Source organism: Suillus clintonianus (assembly GCF_016758775.1).
Source record: "Suillus clintonianus strain FC179 chromosome Unknown DEU56scaffold_33, whole genome shotgun sequence".
Classification (NCBI taxonomy): Eukaryota; Fungi; Basidiomycota; class Agaricomycetes; order Boletales; family Suillaceae; genus Suillus; species Suillus clintonianus.
Genome location: NW_024539257.1, coordinates 329020 through 340472, shown reverse-complemented (window position 1 = coordinate 340472; position 11453 = coordinate 329020). Strand labels below are relative to the sequence as shown.

General features: G+C 50.4%; 3 protein-coding genes across 3 annotated transcripts; 2 read left to right on the top strand and 1 right to left on the bottom strand.

Annotated features, from left to right (window-relative positions):
* Positions 1–510: 510 nt before the first annotated feature.
* Positions 511–2630, top strand: DEU56DRAFT_912539 (uncharacterized protein; the record flags this gene model as incomplete). The annotated part of the gene is made up of 8 exons (XM_041357413.1): positions 511–1125; positions 1173–1242; positions 1303–1487; positions 1548–1959; positions 2007–2051; positions 2093–2112; positions 2165–2228; positions 2275–2630. The coding sequence occupies 8 exons, from the start codon at positions 511–513 to the stop codon at positions 2628–2630; spliced, it is 1767 nt and encodes a 588-aa protein (XP_041208761.1).
* A 512-nt stretch (positions 2631–3142) lies between these two features.
* Positions 3143–7069, bottom strand: DEU56DRAFT_802902 (uncharacterized protein). The gene is made up of 5 exons (XM_041353201.1): positions 6910–7069; positions 6235–6841; positions 5630–6174; positions 3403–5581; positions 3143–3349 (listed from the first exon to the last, which is right to left on the bottom strand). Exons 2-4 carry the CDS (start codon positions 6726–6728, stop codon positions 3534–3536), a joined length of 3087 nt encoding a protein of 1028 aa, XP_041208760.1. The 5' UTR covers positions 6729–6841; positions 6910–7069; the 3' UTR covers positions 3143–3349; positions 3403–3533.
* Positions 7070–8419: 1350 nt separating this feature from the next.
* Positions 8420–11041, top strand: DEU56DRAFT_802897 (Pkinase-domain-containing protein). Its single transcript, XM_041353200.1, has 10 exons — positions 8420–8770; positions 8899–9027; positions 9322–9399; positions 9463–9551; positions 9602–9812; positions 9863–9890; positions 9943–10005; positions 10063–10140; positions 10194–10400; positions 10458–11041. The coding sequence occupies exons 1-10, from the start codon at positions 8738–8740 to the stop codon at positions 10763–10765; spliced, it is 1224 nt and encodes a 407-aa protein (XP_041208759.1). The 5' UTR covers positions 8420–8737; the 3' UTR covers positions 10766–11041.
* The last annotated feature ends 412 nt before the right edge of the window (positions 11042–11453 follow it).

Below are 11453 nucleotides of genomic sequence, written 5' to 3'. Positions count from 1 at the left end.
AACAAAGGAGTCGTTTCTTCTATATTATGGGGTTGAAGCAGGTTGAAGCAGAGATATGATCAGCAGGTGGCGAACGTCGAACTCATCTCCTCGGCTGGTTAACCGGTTGACAAATAGGCTGGTGCTCATCTCCGCCGCAGCACCACCGATGCCTACTAATGGCACTAATGCCCCCTAGCTGACTCGTGGGTTTTCGTACAGCTGATGAACATGAGGCAAACACGTTCCATGAATTTTACTTACCTTCCATATCGAACAGATGCATGTATATCAAGGTACGTTTTGCTTCCATGCCTCGCCGGCGCAGCTAGCATGCCTATCCATTGGTATCTCATATAGAGCCGTACCTGTACATGTAAGTCGCCTTCAATATCCCTTGTCGCCTCCCAAGTCCCCCACTCGCACTGTCGAACAGTGCGGTGTGGTCCCGTGCATATTCTAACACTCTCGTTTTGCTAGCCCCGCTTTCCAATCGTTTCAACAGGTTGAACCATTAAGCATCTTTCAAGCATGGAAGCCACAACACAATCAGCACCAGACTCCTATCCCGCCGTGAAATCGTTCCAACTTGTATTTCACCTCAATTTCTTCCTTCTCGCACTTGCGGGCGTGTTCGCCCTGTTCGCTCTCCCTCGTGCTATTGCACGCTTCTCCCGTGCCGCAGAATGGCGCCATGGATATATCCTCCGTGCGATCCCACTTGAGCGCCGAGCGCCAAGGCCCGCCATGCGCTCCATACAATCTCCCCCGTCCGGGTCCCTCGCCGCTGATAACGTTACATCGGATGAATCACACACCCTTCATTCCGAAGCGCACCTCATTCGACACCCAGCCGCAAAAGTAGAAGGCTGGTCACTTCCCCCGCATGTCCGCGCATGGTCCTCACGCGTCCCAACCTTCGCTAATATCCTGCGGTACAGATTGGACGCGGGCTTTTCTCTGGGTCAGGCACTGGTCTTGGTGATCTATTCTGCGGCTCTGGTATATGGTGGATTCCTAAATTCGAACCCATTTGCGGACCCGTTGCGTACTGGATTCGTAGCGATGTCGCAGACTCCTGTCGTATATCTCTTGGGGACGAAAAATAATTTATTGGGTATTTTCGTTGGTGTCGGGTATGAGAAGGTTGGTTTTTGTAATCGTTCGGTCAAACTCTTACGAACCATCCACAGCTCAATTATATCCACCGGTATGCTGGGATCCTCCTGGTGATCGCATCCAATGCGCACTCGCTGGGTTACAGTGAGTTTGACAATGATGCAATTGCTCATCGCTGAAATCTGATATTTGCCCTCGTCCTAGTTTATCTGTGGGCGATAACCCAGACATTTTCCACAAACATTCGCGAGCCAGCGCACATATGGGCTTTCGTTGCGCTCATCACTGTAGATCTTATATACCTATTTTCGATCCCGTTCTTCAGACGAAGGGCGTACAATGTGTTCTACTGCTCGCATGTCGCATTATTTATCCTCTTTCTCCCAGCTGTGAGTCTAACTTGTCTTCATGCCATGTTTCTACCTTCGGATATTAATATGCTCATCTAGCTTCATGCTCACCAACCCGGTGTCTGGCCGTATGTCATTGCTGCTGCCGGTATCATCAGCCTTGACTATCTGATCCGGTTTATGAAAACACGCATGTATAATGCACGCATACGTCCCATCCCCGATCTCATGCTCACACGTATCGAGATTCCCCAGCTCAATGCTGGCTGGAGGGCAGGACAACACGTACGCCTCCGCGTGCTTTCCTCAGCCATGGGATGGTTCGGCTGGGCCGAGAGTCATCCATTTACCATTGCTACCGCTGCGAAGACACCTGAAGGTATGGTGTTGTTGTGTAAGAAGACCGGTGGGTGGACGGGGAGATTGTACGAGATGGCAAAAGTAGCGGGGTACGGTACAGATGAAGGTGCGTTCGGGAGGACGGTGCAGGTTATGATCGAAGGACCATATGGTAAGTGGAGACATTCATTTCGTTATTGTTTGTTTATTTTTGTGCAGGTGGACCAGGACATTGTGTATTTGCGAGTTACTCCGCTGCGCAATGTTCGTTGTTGGCGGAAGTGGGATTACCTTTGCCCTCTCAGCCGTGCAGGACATTCTCCAAGTAAGCCAGATTGATCATTTTTAACCTCCTGTTTTCCGACCCCTGTTGCTAGAGAGACTCAGAAGGTGCGAGTCGAGTAAAAATCATAGAAGTCATCTGGAGTGTTCAAGATTCTGGTTAGTATTGTTGCCCCATAAACTGAACGTCTCTCACACCCACTAGCCTCTCTCACTCCACTCGTCCCTCAATTAGTGGCCCTTATTCAACAAAGCATCTATGCGCCACTCAAAATATCTGTCCACTATACACGTGCATCCACCAACCCCCCGGGGAAGAATTTCCTCCCGCCAGGGCTCACTCTCACCGCAGGACGTCCGAAGTTCGCCAAAGTCCTTGATGCAGTGATCTCGCGCGCGGTATCTTACGGCTCTGGCGTCAAGGCCAGCATGGCCATCACGGGTGTTATAGTTGGCGTGTGTGGCCCTACAGGTTTGGGTGACGACGTCGCACAGGTAATTTCTCAGGTAGATGATGGAAGACGCTGGGCTGTCGGCGGGATTGAGATGCACGAGGAGTAAGCATTTGTTTCTTGATTCGGTGCACCGTCTGATGATGATATTTTCCGAACAGGGTGTTTGGGTGGTAGGTTGACCTGCAGCTTAGCGGCTCTTCTGTAGTGTAACTCGAAGTAGATGGCGAGGGGTATAAGATATTTAATCACCGGCTACCTGCAGTGTAATCTAGACGTCTCAGCGAGACAAATTCATGTTCAGGAACGCAACGCCCTCCGCCCATTAAGTCAACAGCCCCTGCAAGCTCGTCACGAGGGTGATTTATTTTCATCTAATTTGAGCGAGATGAAAACGATTTCGTACATGTTACATAGTTGATTTGGCTTGGGGTGGGTAGGGCCCCCAAATCAGTCGCAAATTAAAGAGAATCGATTGCGTCCACAGCGGTTGCCGAGTACTCACGATAACATACCCCTTGTCATTGACCGCTTGTGAAATTTGAGTGAGCGGCATTTCGTAAACGCAAAGGTCTGCTGTGAGCAGGAGAAACGTATATGCACATGCACGGCGAATGCGCGGTGAAGGAAGGCAAGCCGCAAGACGTCAAACTCATAAGAATTTTTTTTAATTACGACTGTACGGATCCATCGAGGAATCAAAGTTCCAGGCTTGCTGAGACTACGTGACACATGACCCAGGTAATTCGATCACTGCATCTGATGGTCTAGGTGAAAGCATCATAAACGCTGACTATTAGGGAGAAGCCGGAGAAGCGTTAAGATCCTCTGCAAAGAAACGCATGAGCTCGCAGGCACACCGGAAGAGGGCGCACACGTACATGGCGAGGGCGAAAACACGAAAGCTGATACGAACGAAAGCATGATGGACAGGAATAAAGATTAGAGCAGTTTGTAGTCAGTCCCCGAGTCTAAGCTTTGTGCATCGGCGTTAAACCGCATCTCCTTTTTTTCACCACACCGAACGCCCCTCCTCTGCCCTACCCAACGCCACTTCCAGACCCAACATATATTCTTCCCCGTTCCGCTCAAAGACCACCTCCCGACTTGCAATTCCCTTACTCTTCTCACACATGCCATGTGTCACGCTGGCTGTTCCACAGATAGGCACTGGAGCATGAAGGTGCGCATAGGTGAGATAAGACTCGGTAACTGCAATGGTTGGCGCTGCAGTAATGGCGGTGGCTGGAGGCGGTGGCGCAGCATAAGCCTGCGATAGATCCTGGCATTCCTCGTCATTCGACCTCGAAGAGAGAGATGGACTACGCGGGCGGACTGGGCACGCGGGCAAGGACACGGCACGAACTCGAGGAGTGAATGGCAGACTTGTTACTAGCGGAGGTCGTGTAGGCGTAGTTTTTTTCGTGGGCGATGTCAAGCACAACGTTGAAAGAGGTTGGAATAACAGTGCGCAAGCATCGAGCGACCCATTGTCGGACTCTTCGTCATCGTCGGTGTTGTCGTCCCCAGTGGCAGCCTGATATGATGGGGGAGGCGTACGTGGCCTGAACATAGGGAGTTCCTGTGAGGGTTGAGAGCAAGGATACATGCTCGTCGTCCGCGCACGCGCATGATAGGGAGAACAGAAGAACGGATCGTCAGTCGCACTGACATCTCCCTGACTGGCACCAAACCTCTCGTCCGGAACGATGACTGATGTAACTTGAACAGGCGAAGTCGGTGATGTAGGACTTTGTGGGAAGTCGATCTTGGAGGTTCTCCTTTCGGAAGAACCCACATCGTCGTCCCCTTCCTCACGCACGGGAAGCAACTTCGTGGGACTTTCGAGGAACGAAACGCGCAGGGGGCGCTTCAAAGCCGCTGTTTCTCCACTATGTTTCAAGCCAATATCTCCGTACTTGCTGGGACGAGCAGTGTCTCGCTTGGCCACATCATCCACGCTCCACACGTACATGGATAATGGTGACCGCTTGATAGGTCTGCCTAACAGAAGACCAGGCGGAAGAATTGGTCCATTCAACTTTGTCACAGGTGGCGTGAGTCCAGGAGGTCGATTAAGGAAATGCGCAGTAGATGGGACTGAACCATCCCAAACCCTCGCGCCCATGCTAGAACCCGGGATGGAGGCGGAAAATAAGGTTGGTGCGGAAGCCGCAGAGACCTTGATGCCTGCACTCCATGCACGCCTACGTGCCCTAATTTCAAGTTGCCCCTCTGATTCAGGGTCCATCAATCCACACCCAAAAGAGTTTTGTGACCACAACAAGCCCCAATGTTCCTCGCGTGCACGAGTACGCACAAGAGTTAGGGCACTTCGAATTTGCGAAAGTAAGGCAATACGGGTGGAAAGAAGTTCCTCCACATTCGGAATGGACATGCGCTTGGGCAGACGTGACGGCGATGAAGGAAAACGCGAGGATAGCTTCTGTGGATGCATCGGCGATTGGTAACCCCATGGCGCCGCGGTAGTTGGACTAGAAGGCTTGGAGCATGTATCTGGCGCGGTAGAGGAGAATCCGGGGCTTGAATGAAGAGGTCGATTTTTAGGACGAGAAGAAGTCGTTTTTGAGACAGCCGTCGGAACGGAGTCAGAATGACTGCGCTGCTGAAAGCATGCACCGTTCTTAGACAATCCTGGTAACGTAGCTGGGAGCGGCAAAGGCAGGACTTCACCGTCCTCGGGGGTAAGTATAGATGTTTGGCTTTCATCTGACTCATCTTCCTCAGTGGCATCGGACGGCGTAACAGCAAACGTGTTGTCGACTAAATAGTCGCCACCCTCGTAATCACTTCCAAAACCCTCATCGAAATTGAGTTGCCCGTCGTCGAAGGTGAACTCTGTTCTGGGGCGCAGGGAGCCAAAATGATCGAAATTGACATGGTCATCATCATCCCACACATCACCAAAGGCGTCGGTCCCAAAGCCGAAGCTCTCACGCAAGAGGCTGCCATTCTCCACGCTGAACTCAAAAGCGTACGCGTCAAGTTCATCGCATGCACTTGGGTTGCGGACATGGCGAATTGCGCCCCATTCGTGTGCTACAAACTTTTCAGCAACACGGTATTTGGGAACGGAATCAACCAAACCTTGTTCGTGGCGAGGATATACAACGCAGTCGTCATGTTCACCCTCGACTTCGTCAGGAAATGGTGAAGGCGCACGCCATCGTCTTTGAATTTCTTCAGAGCCGCGCTGCCCAAAGTCAAGAGCAGCTCTACCCTCGCTTTGCGTCCTTCCATGCTTACGAGCTGCACCGCGCCCAGGCCCATCGCGGTGCTGCCAGGATCTCTCAATTTCTCTCACCTCGGAGCGGGTTCCGATAGCCATACCACGGAGCACCCATTCAATGTACCCTGCGTAAAGGTTGTGAGCCGAAAGCGCAGGAACAACATGCCGTCTCCAGGCATCAATCAGCGTAGCGCGTGCGCGACGACGGAGAATTGGCGGATCTGTTAGTGGTGGGAAAGCGGAGTTATAGGGGGAGATTGGAGATTGCGGGATGGGAGAAATTGACGCATTGCGGGGTGTAATAGGGGGAATTGGCGGGAGGGGGGCCGGGGACGAAGGGTAGGGTGTTGTGGGTGATGGAGGAGGGGCCGGGGGTGGGGACAAGGAACGTGGCACCAACGAGCTGAAGAGTAGTCAAAACCCAGTCAGTCTACAAAAGAACAAAGAGCACGACAACACATACGAGATCAAAGAAAACAGCAGGGAGCGCTGCTTCTTATGCCTGCTCAGCTTCGGAGACTTCGGGGGCGCGCTGGATGCGCTAGGGATTTCCTGCGAACTAGTTACACTGCTGCAGATACTAGCGGAGGTGGCACGTTCGAAGCTGTCTCGTCGGGATTCTTGTTCAGAACACGTTTTAACGTCGTCGACGACGCCCTGAAGCATCTGCATGCATTGCGAGTTCATGGGCAGCTTTTCAGCACGCCCACCAACGAAGCTCACGACAACCTCCTTGGATGGTACATCAAACACGACTTCAGTTATCCGGGCGACGAGACCAACTGAACGGTCAAACACGTGGATGTTTTGGGGAGATTCGAGGCATAACACCGAGGTCAGAAGGTGTAGCTGGTTCGACCACGCAGGGGGAGTAGGCAAATTGGGAACATTGGCCGGGAAGGAGACGTTGTAGAGAACAGTGCCATGTGATAGGGAGGGGACGAGACGGATGAGCATGGTGACAATTAACTGGGTGAGATATTGTAAAATCTAATGAAACTGGTATGCTCTTCGTCGCAGTCGACATCCAGTATGCAAGAAAAGCAGAAACGGGACGATTCGTTGGTTTTCTGCGCCGTACGAGAGTTTACGTTAAAGCTAATTTGCGGCAAGCTATATCACAAACTCAGATACGTACATGAAGTTCGGGACCGTAATGGCAACGAGCCAGCTCCATGATGTTTGGGAACATAGGATCCATCGCACAGAGCGAACTTGAGCATGTGGTGAACAGTCCCATAGTATGATAAGTTGGCCAATGGCAAGTTCAAACTTGATGAGAGTGAAGGTTCGTGGCCCACTGTAAGCTACAGATTGCGTGACAGTCACAAGCTATATTGCCATAATGATGCTTCTAAGGGACCTTTCCCCACTCAACGTACAGAAAACTTAGATTGAACAAAACATTTCACTTGGGCAACGGCCTTTAGATCCAGTTGAAACCAGAAACACTAATTCAAGCTAAATTTTGTTCCAAACGCATGTTCCCTGGTCTAATTGTCACCAGCTTTCTGGGTGCCAGCAAGTCGATCCATATTGCACGACGAGTCTAAATGATTCTCCGGGCCGAAGTGTGTTGATCCTGAAAAACTCGTGGCATGCGTATACATATCTGGCTGCTGGCAGAGGTTAAAGCGAGACATGTTCGATTTGTTCGCGTACATATTTGGTCACCGATAGTGGTATCAAAAGAGTTGGTGCCCTCAAAACTTCGTAATGATCCCGCATCGTGCCCTTAGGCGCAATAGAGTCATTGGTCACCAAAGATATGACAGGACATACCGGGAAGTGCCAGCGGCAATGTTACAAGTTTGTGAGGATGATCAGACTGTCACCTATGAGTCAACACGTGTGAAGCTATGAGTTCCTTCTGACTGAATCAGACTGATCGTCGGATGACCTATGAATGATTAATGTCAACGAGGGTCTGACCTGTCCAGCCACCGCCACACAGGCATTGAGGAACCTGTACCGTAGATGTAATTGGATTGTCGATGCGAGGATCACTAGAAGTGTAGGGTGAACGGTGGGGATGACACCTAACATCAACATGAAGTGAGACTTGTCTAGACAGTACTAGTGCGACATCATTCTTCGCAATCGAATCAGGCTAGGGCTAGTACTTACCTGCAGTGATTCGTGAACTCGCTTGTAAGCGGCGGGGATCCGAGATGAAAACATCGTGTTGCTCGAGTGGCACAGCTGCCTGGAGGTTCTTACCCAGCCTTAAAACTTGACTCGGTTCGACTGACGTCGAGTAAGTTTTTCGACGAAAGCCACAGGGACACTGAGCAGTGAGTGGCATTGTTCAGGAACGCAGTGCAGTCGCAGTGCACAGCTCTGCGGGTTCAAGTTAGTACCTGTGCTTCGCATTCGACATAGAAAGTCAGCGAAGCGCCCACTTGCGTTTCAAACGGTATATATTTGCTCGGTACCCTTCGACCTTTGATAATTCCAGGCAGTGAGCCTACCGCTTCATCTCTCACCGTGACCAACCCTTACCGACCGACTCATCGACACCAGCATTTTTGACGCGACAATGGGGAATAACGTGAGCCAGCAGACAGAAAAACGCAAAACAAGACGTGCGCAAACCCTCAGTCCTTCTCAAAAGCCCTCACAACGATTTTCAACTTCCACGTTGGCAGCGTCGGTGGGATTGAGCAAGCGCTCGCCGCCAAATTCCTCGGTTCCAGCATCACCCCCACCGACCATTGTTGCCGCGCCGGAGCTAGAGCCACAACCGGAACCAGAGCTAGAACCAGAGCAAGACAGCAAGCCGCCTTCTCCGCCGCCGCCGCCAGAAAAGGAAACTATACCGGAGCCTGTCCCTGAGCCTGAGGTGAGAGATTGGGCTGCTCTACAGCTGCTTCCGAATCTCATCATCTTCTTCCCAATACTTCATCTACCCGTCGTTCGTGTCATCGGACGACGACAATCAGGACTCTTACTCTCAAGGATTAATCATGCCGTCTCAATCCGCTACCGTTCCTTGCCAGGTATGTGCTAATTCGCGCCCACATCTATCACCGAGAGGGGGAGGGGTCAATAACATTTTGTTCTTCATCACATCATCGTGATTTCTCTTGGTTTTCTCATTCTGACATTATCTGCTTGTTTGCTGCAGTATCGCACAGGTCGTACGCTTGGAAGCGGTACATACGCTATCGTGAAGGAGGCCATACACATCAAGACAGGCAAATACTATGCTTGCAAAGTCATTAACAAGAAGCTCATGGAGGGCAGGGAACACATGGTGAGTGTTGATACACTGCGCACTGCGCAATTTGGACTTTTTGACTGCGATGCCGCTGGGGGCGCATCCTGCGGTGGTACCTGTGTTGTTCGATACCGTGCTGTAAGGAACGTTACAGCACGTCAGTCATGGGAAAACATGCGCGCTGCGATGATATTGATAACGATCGCTGATCACGGCATATTCTGTCCAACGATCCACTAGCCACCCATCTAACTCTTATAGGCTTGCAACTACTTCCCCCCTTTTTTGAGACATCATTGCACCAAAAGTGCTGATTACATTCTACTTCAGGTTCGCAACGAGATCGCCGTACTGAAGAGGATATCGAGTGGTCACCCGAATATTGTGACACTGCACGACTACTTCGAGGTCCGTGCATTGTTCTTACACAGCGTGCTAAGCTCTAAACAAATGGACCATTTCTATTTTTAGACATCACACAACCTCTACCTTTGCTTCGATCTCTGCACTGGGGGAGAACTCTTTGATAGTATATGTGCTAGGGGACAGTACACTGAGGCGTAAGTAACCCCTATTTTTATTCACACACATAATCAATTCCATGCACAAGTGATGCGGCTGGGCTCGTCCGCACCATATTTCAGGCTGTCAAATATATACACGACTGCGGCATCGTGCATCGTGATCTCAAGCCGGAGAACTTGCTCTTCCGGTCGAAACCTGAGAAGACCTCGGAAATCATGATCGCAGACTTCGGTCTTAGTCGAGTGATGGCGGAGAACAAGTTGAGCATGTTGACGGAAGTTTGTGGCACGCCTGGGGTGAGTCCGAGGTTTCATGCTGCCACACGGGGATTAAAACGATTTGGTAGTACATGGCACCCGAGATCTTCAAAAAGAGTGCGAGATTTTGATTCTATGACATTGATCATTATCCTGACATTGCTTCTAGCCGGTCACGGCAAACCTGTCGACGTCTGGGCAATGGGAGTCATCACGTATTTCCTGCTCGCTGGTGCGCATCTATGGCATGTGTTTGTTAAATGACTTCAGTATTGAAAGCTTGGTATAGGTTACACCCCTTTCGATCGCGACACGCAACGACAAGAGATGGAAGCCATCATCGCTGGAGATTACAAATTCGAGCCTGGTTCGTCGTTTCTGTGGTTGTCTTACCGATGGAGCCACCTCATACGTCCACAGATGAATATTGGTCCATTGTCTCGGACACTGCCCGGAACTTCGTTGCTACTTGCCTGACTACCGATCCCGAGAAACGTCCAACTGCAGCACAGGTGCTTGAGCACGAGTGGCTCACGTCTGAGGTGCCGCACTTCGTCGAGAACGAGACGGGTGAGCCTAGAGACTTGTTGCCGAACGTCAAGAAGGCGTTCGATGCGAAGAGGACATGTGCGTTCCATCCCCATTCAGTCGTGAAATTACTGAACAACGTCAATTTTCATGTAGTCCGAAAAGCTGTTCTGGGCATGATGGCAATGAAACGCATGACGTCACTCGTCCAGCACCTATCGCCAGAGGCGCAGAAGCTCAACGAGGATTTGTACCAGTTCAAGCAAGAGTCCGAAAAGGAAGTTCTCGAGGATATGCATGTCGTTCACCACCACAACGCCGACGAAGATCATCAGCTCAAGTCCCAGGACGATATCTCTATTGCAAAGGGTCCAAATGGGAAGGCAATGGATGGTAACGATGTTAGTGCAAAGCTCGCCGCTGTGAGCCTGGCTGCGAAAAGTGGTAACCCTAAGAACGTCTGATACACGAGCCTCGACAATGACTAATGGGATGGAATTACTATGTTCATATATGTTGGGCTAGAGAACGCACATTCTTTTTTCTTTGATCTCTATCATGTACTTGTTATCGATACCTGGCATCGCACACATTAATCACTATTCCTGCTGGAATTGTTCCAAGGCCTCGAGAGAGTGGAGCCTTGGAAGATACTATGCTATGTGACATTCGTTTAAGAACCCTTCCATTGTCATTGTAGATAGTCTATTGCTATTACACAGTTTAAAGGTTTCACAAAGCTCTGTCGCGCAAATGTAAGCTAGCTGATATCACTATGTAGTATTAAGTTGTGCATTTTGTCAATGGATCGATGGGTAAAATGCGTAACATACGGGGCTGTAGGGCTTCCTCAGGTCGACAGTCTATCATGAATCTGATTCATGAGAGCATTGCCTATGAACGATGTTCTGAAAAAGAGTTCTGTATTGCTGGGCATTCTAGTAGGCATTCTACTACACAGCATGCACACAGGCCATATGAATGCCTCGTGTAAATCGCAAACCTTTTCCTGTGCTATTATGATTGTATAAAGAATGCAGTGATTGTCTGAGCATTGTGGACACACCCTTTCTTGCACCTTTCCCCCCAGCCCTGCTGGCGAAATGTCTTTTATATAATTGAATTGGGAAGAAGCAGAGTCGTTATATTAGC

Coding starts and splice junctions, on each gene's coding strand:
- DEU56DRAFT_802902 (XM_041353201.1), bottom strand. CDS start 6,728: ATGCTCATCCGTCTCGTCCCCTCCCTATCACATGGCACTGTTCTCTAC. Junction 6,175..6,234: donor CTGCTGTTTTCTTTGATCTC/GTATGTGTTGTC, acceptor ACTACTCTTCAG/CTCGTTGGTGCCACGTTCCT. Junction 5,582..5,629: donor ATATCCTCGCCACGAACAAG/GTTTGGTTGATT, acceptor AAAAGTTTGTAG/CACACGAATGGGGCGCAATT.
- DEU56DRAFT_802897 (XM_041353200.1), top strand. CDS start 8,738: ATGCCGTCTCAATCCGCTACCGTTCCTTGCCAG. Junction 9,028..9,321: donor TGGAGGGCAGGGAACACATG/GTGAGTGTTGAT, acceptor ATTCTACTTCAG/GTTCGCAACGAGATCGCCGT. Junction 9,400..9,462: donor CACTGCACGACTACTTCGAG/GTCCGTGCATTG, acceptor TTCTATTTTTAG/ACATCACACAACCTCTACCT.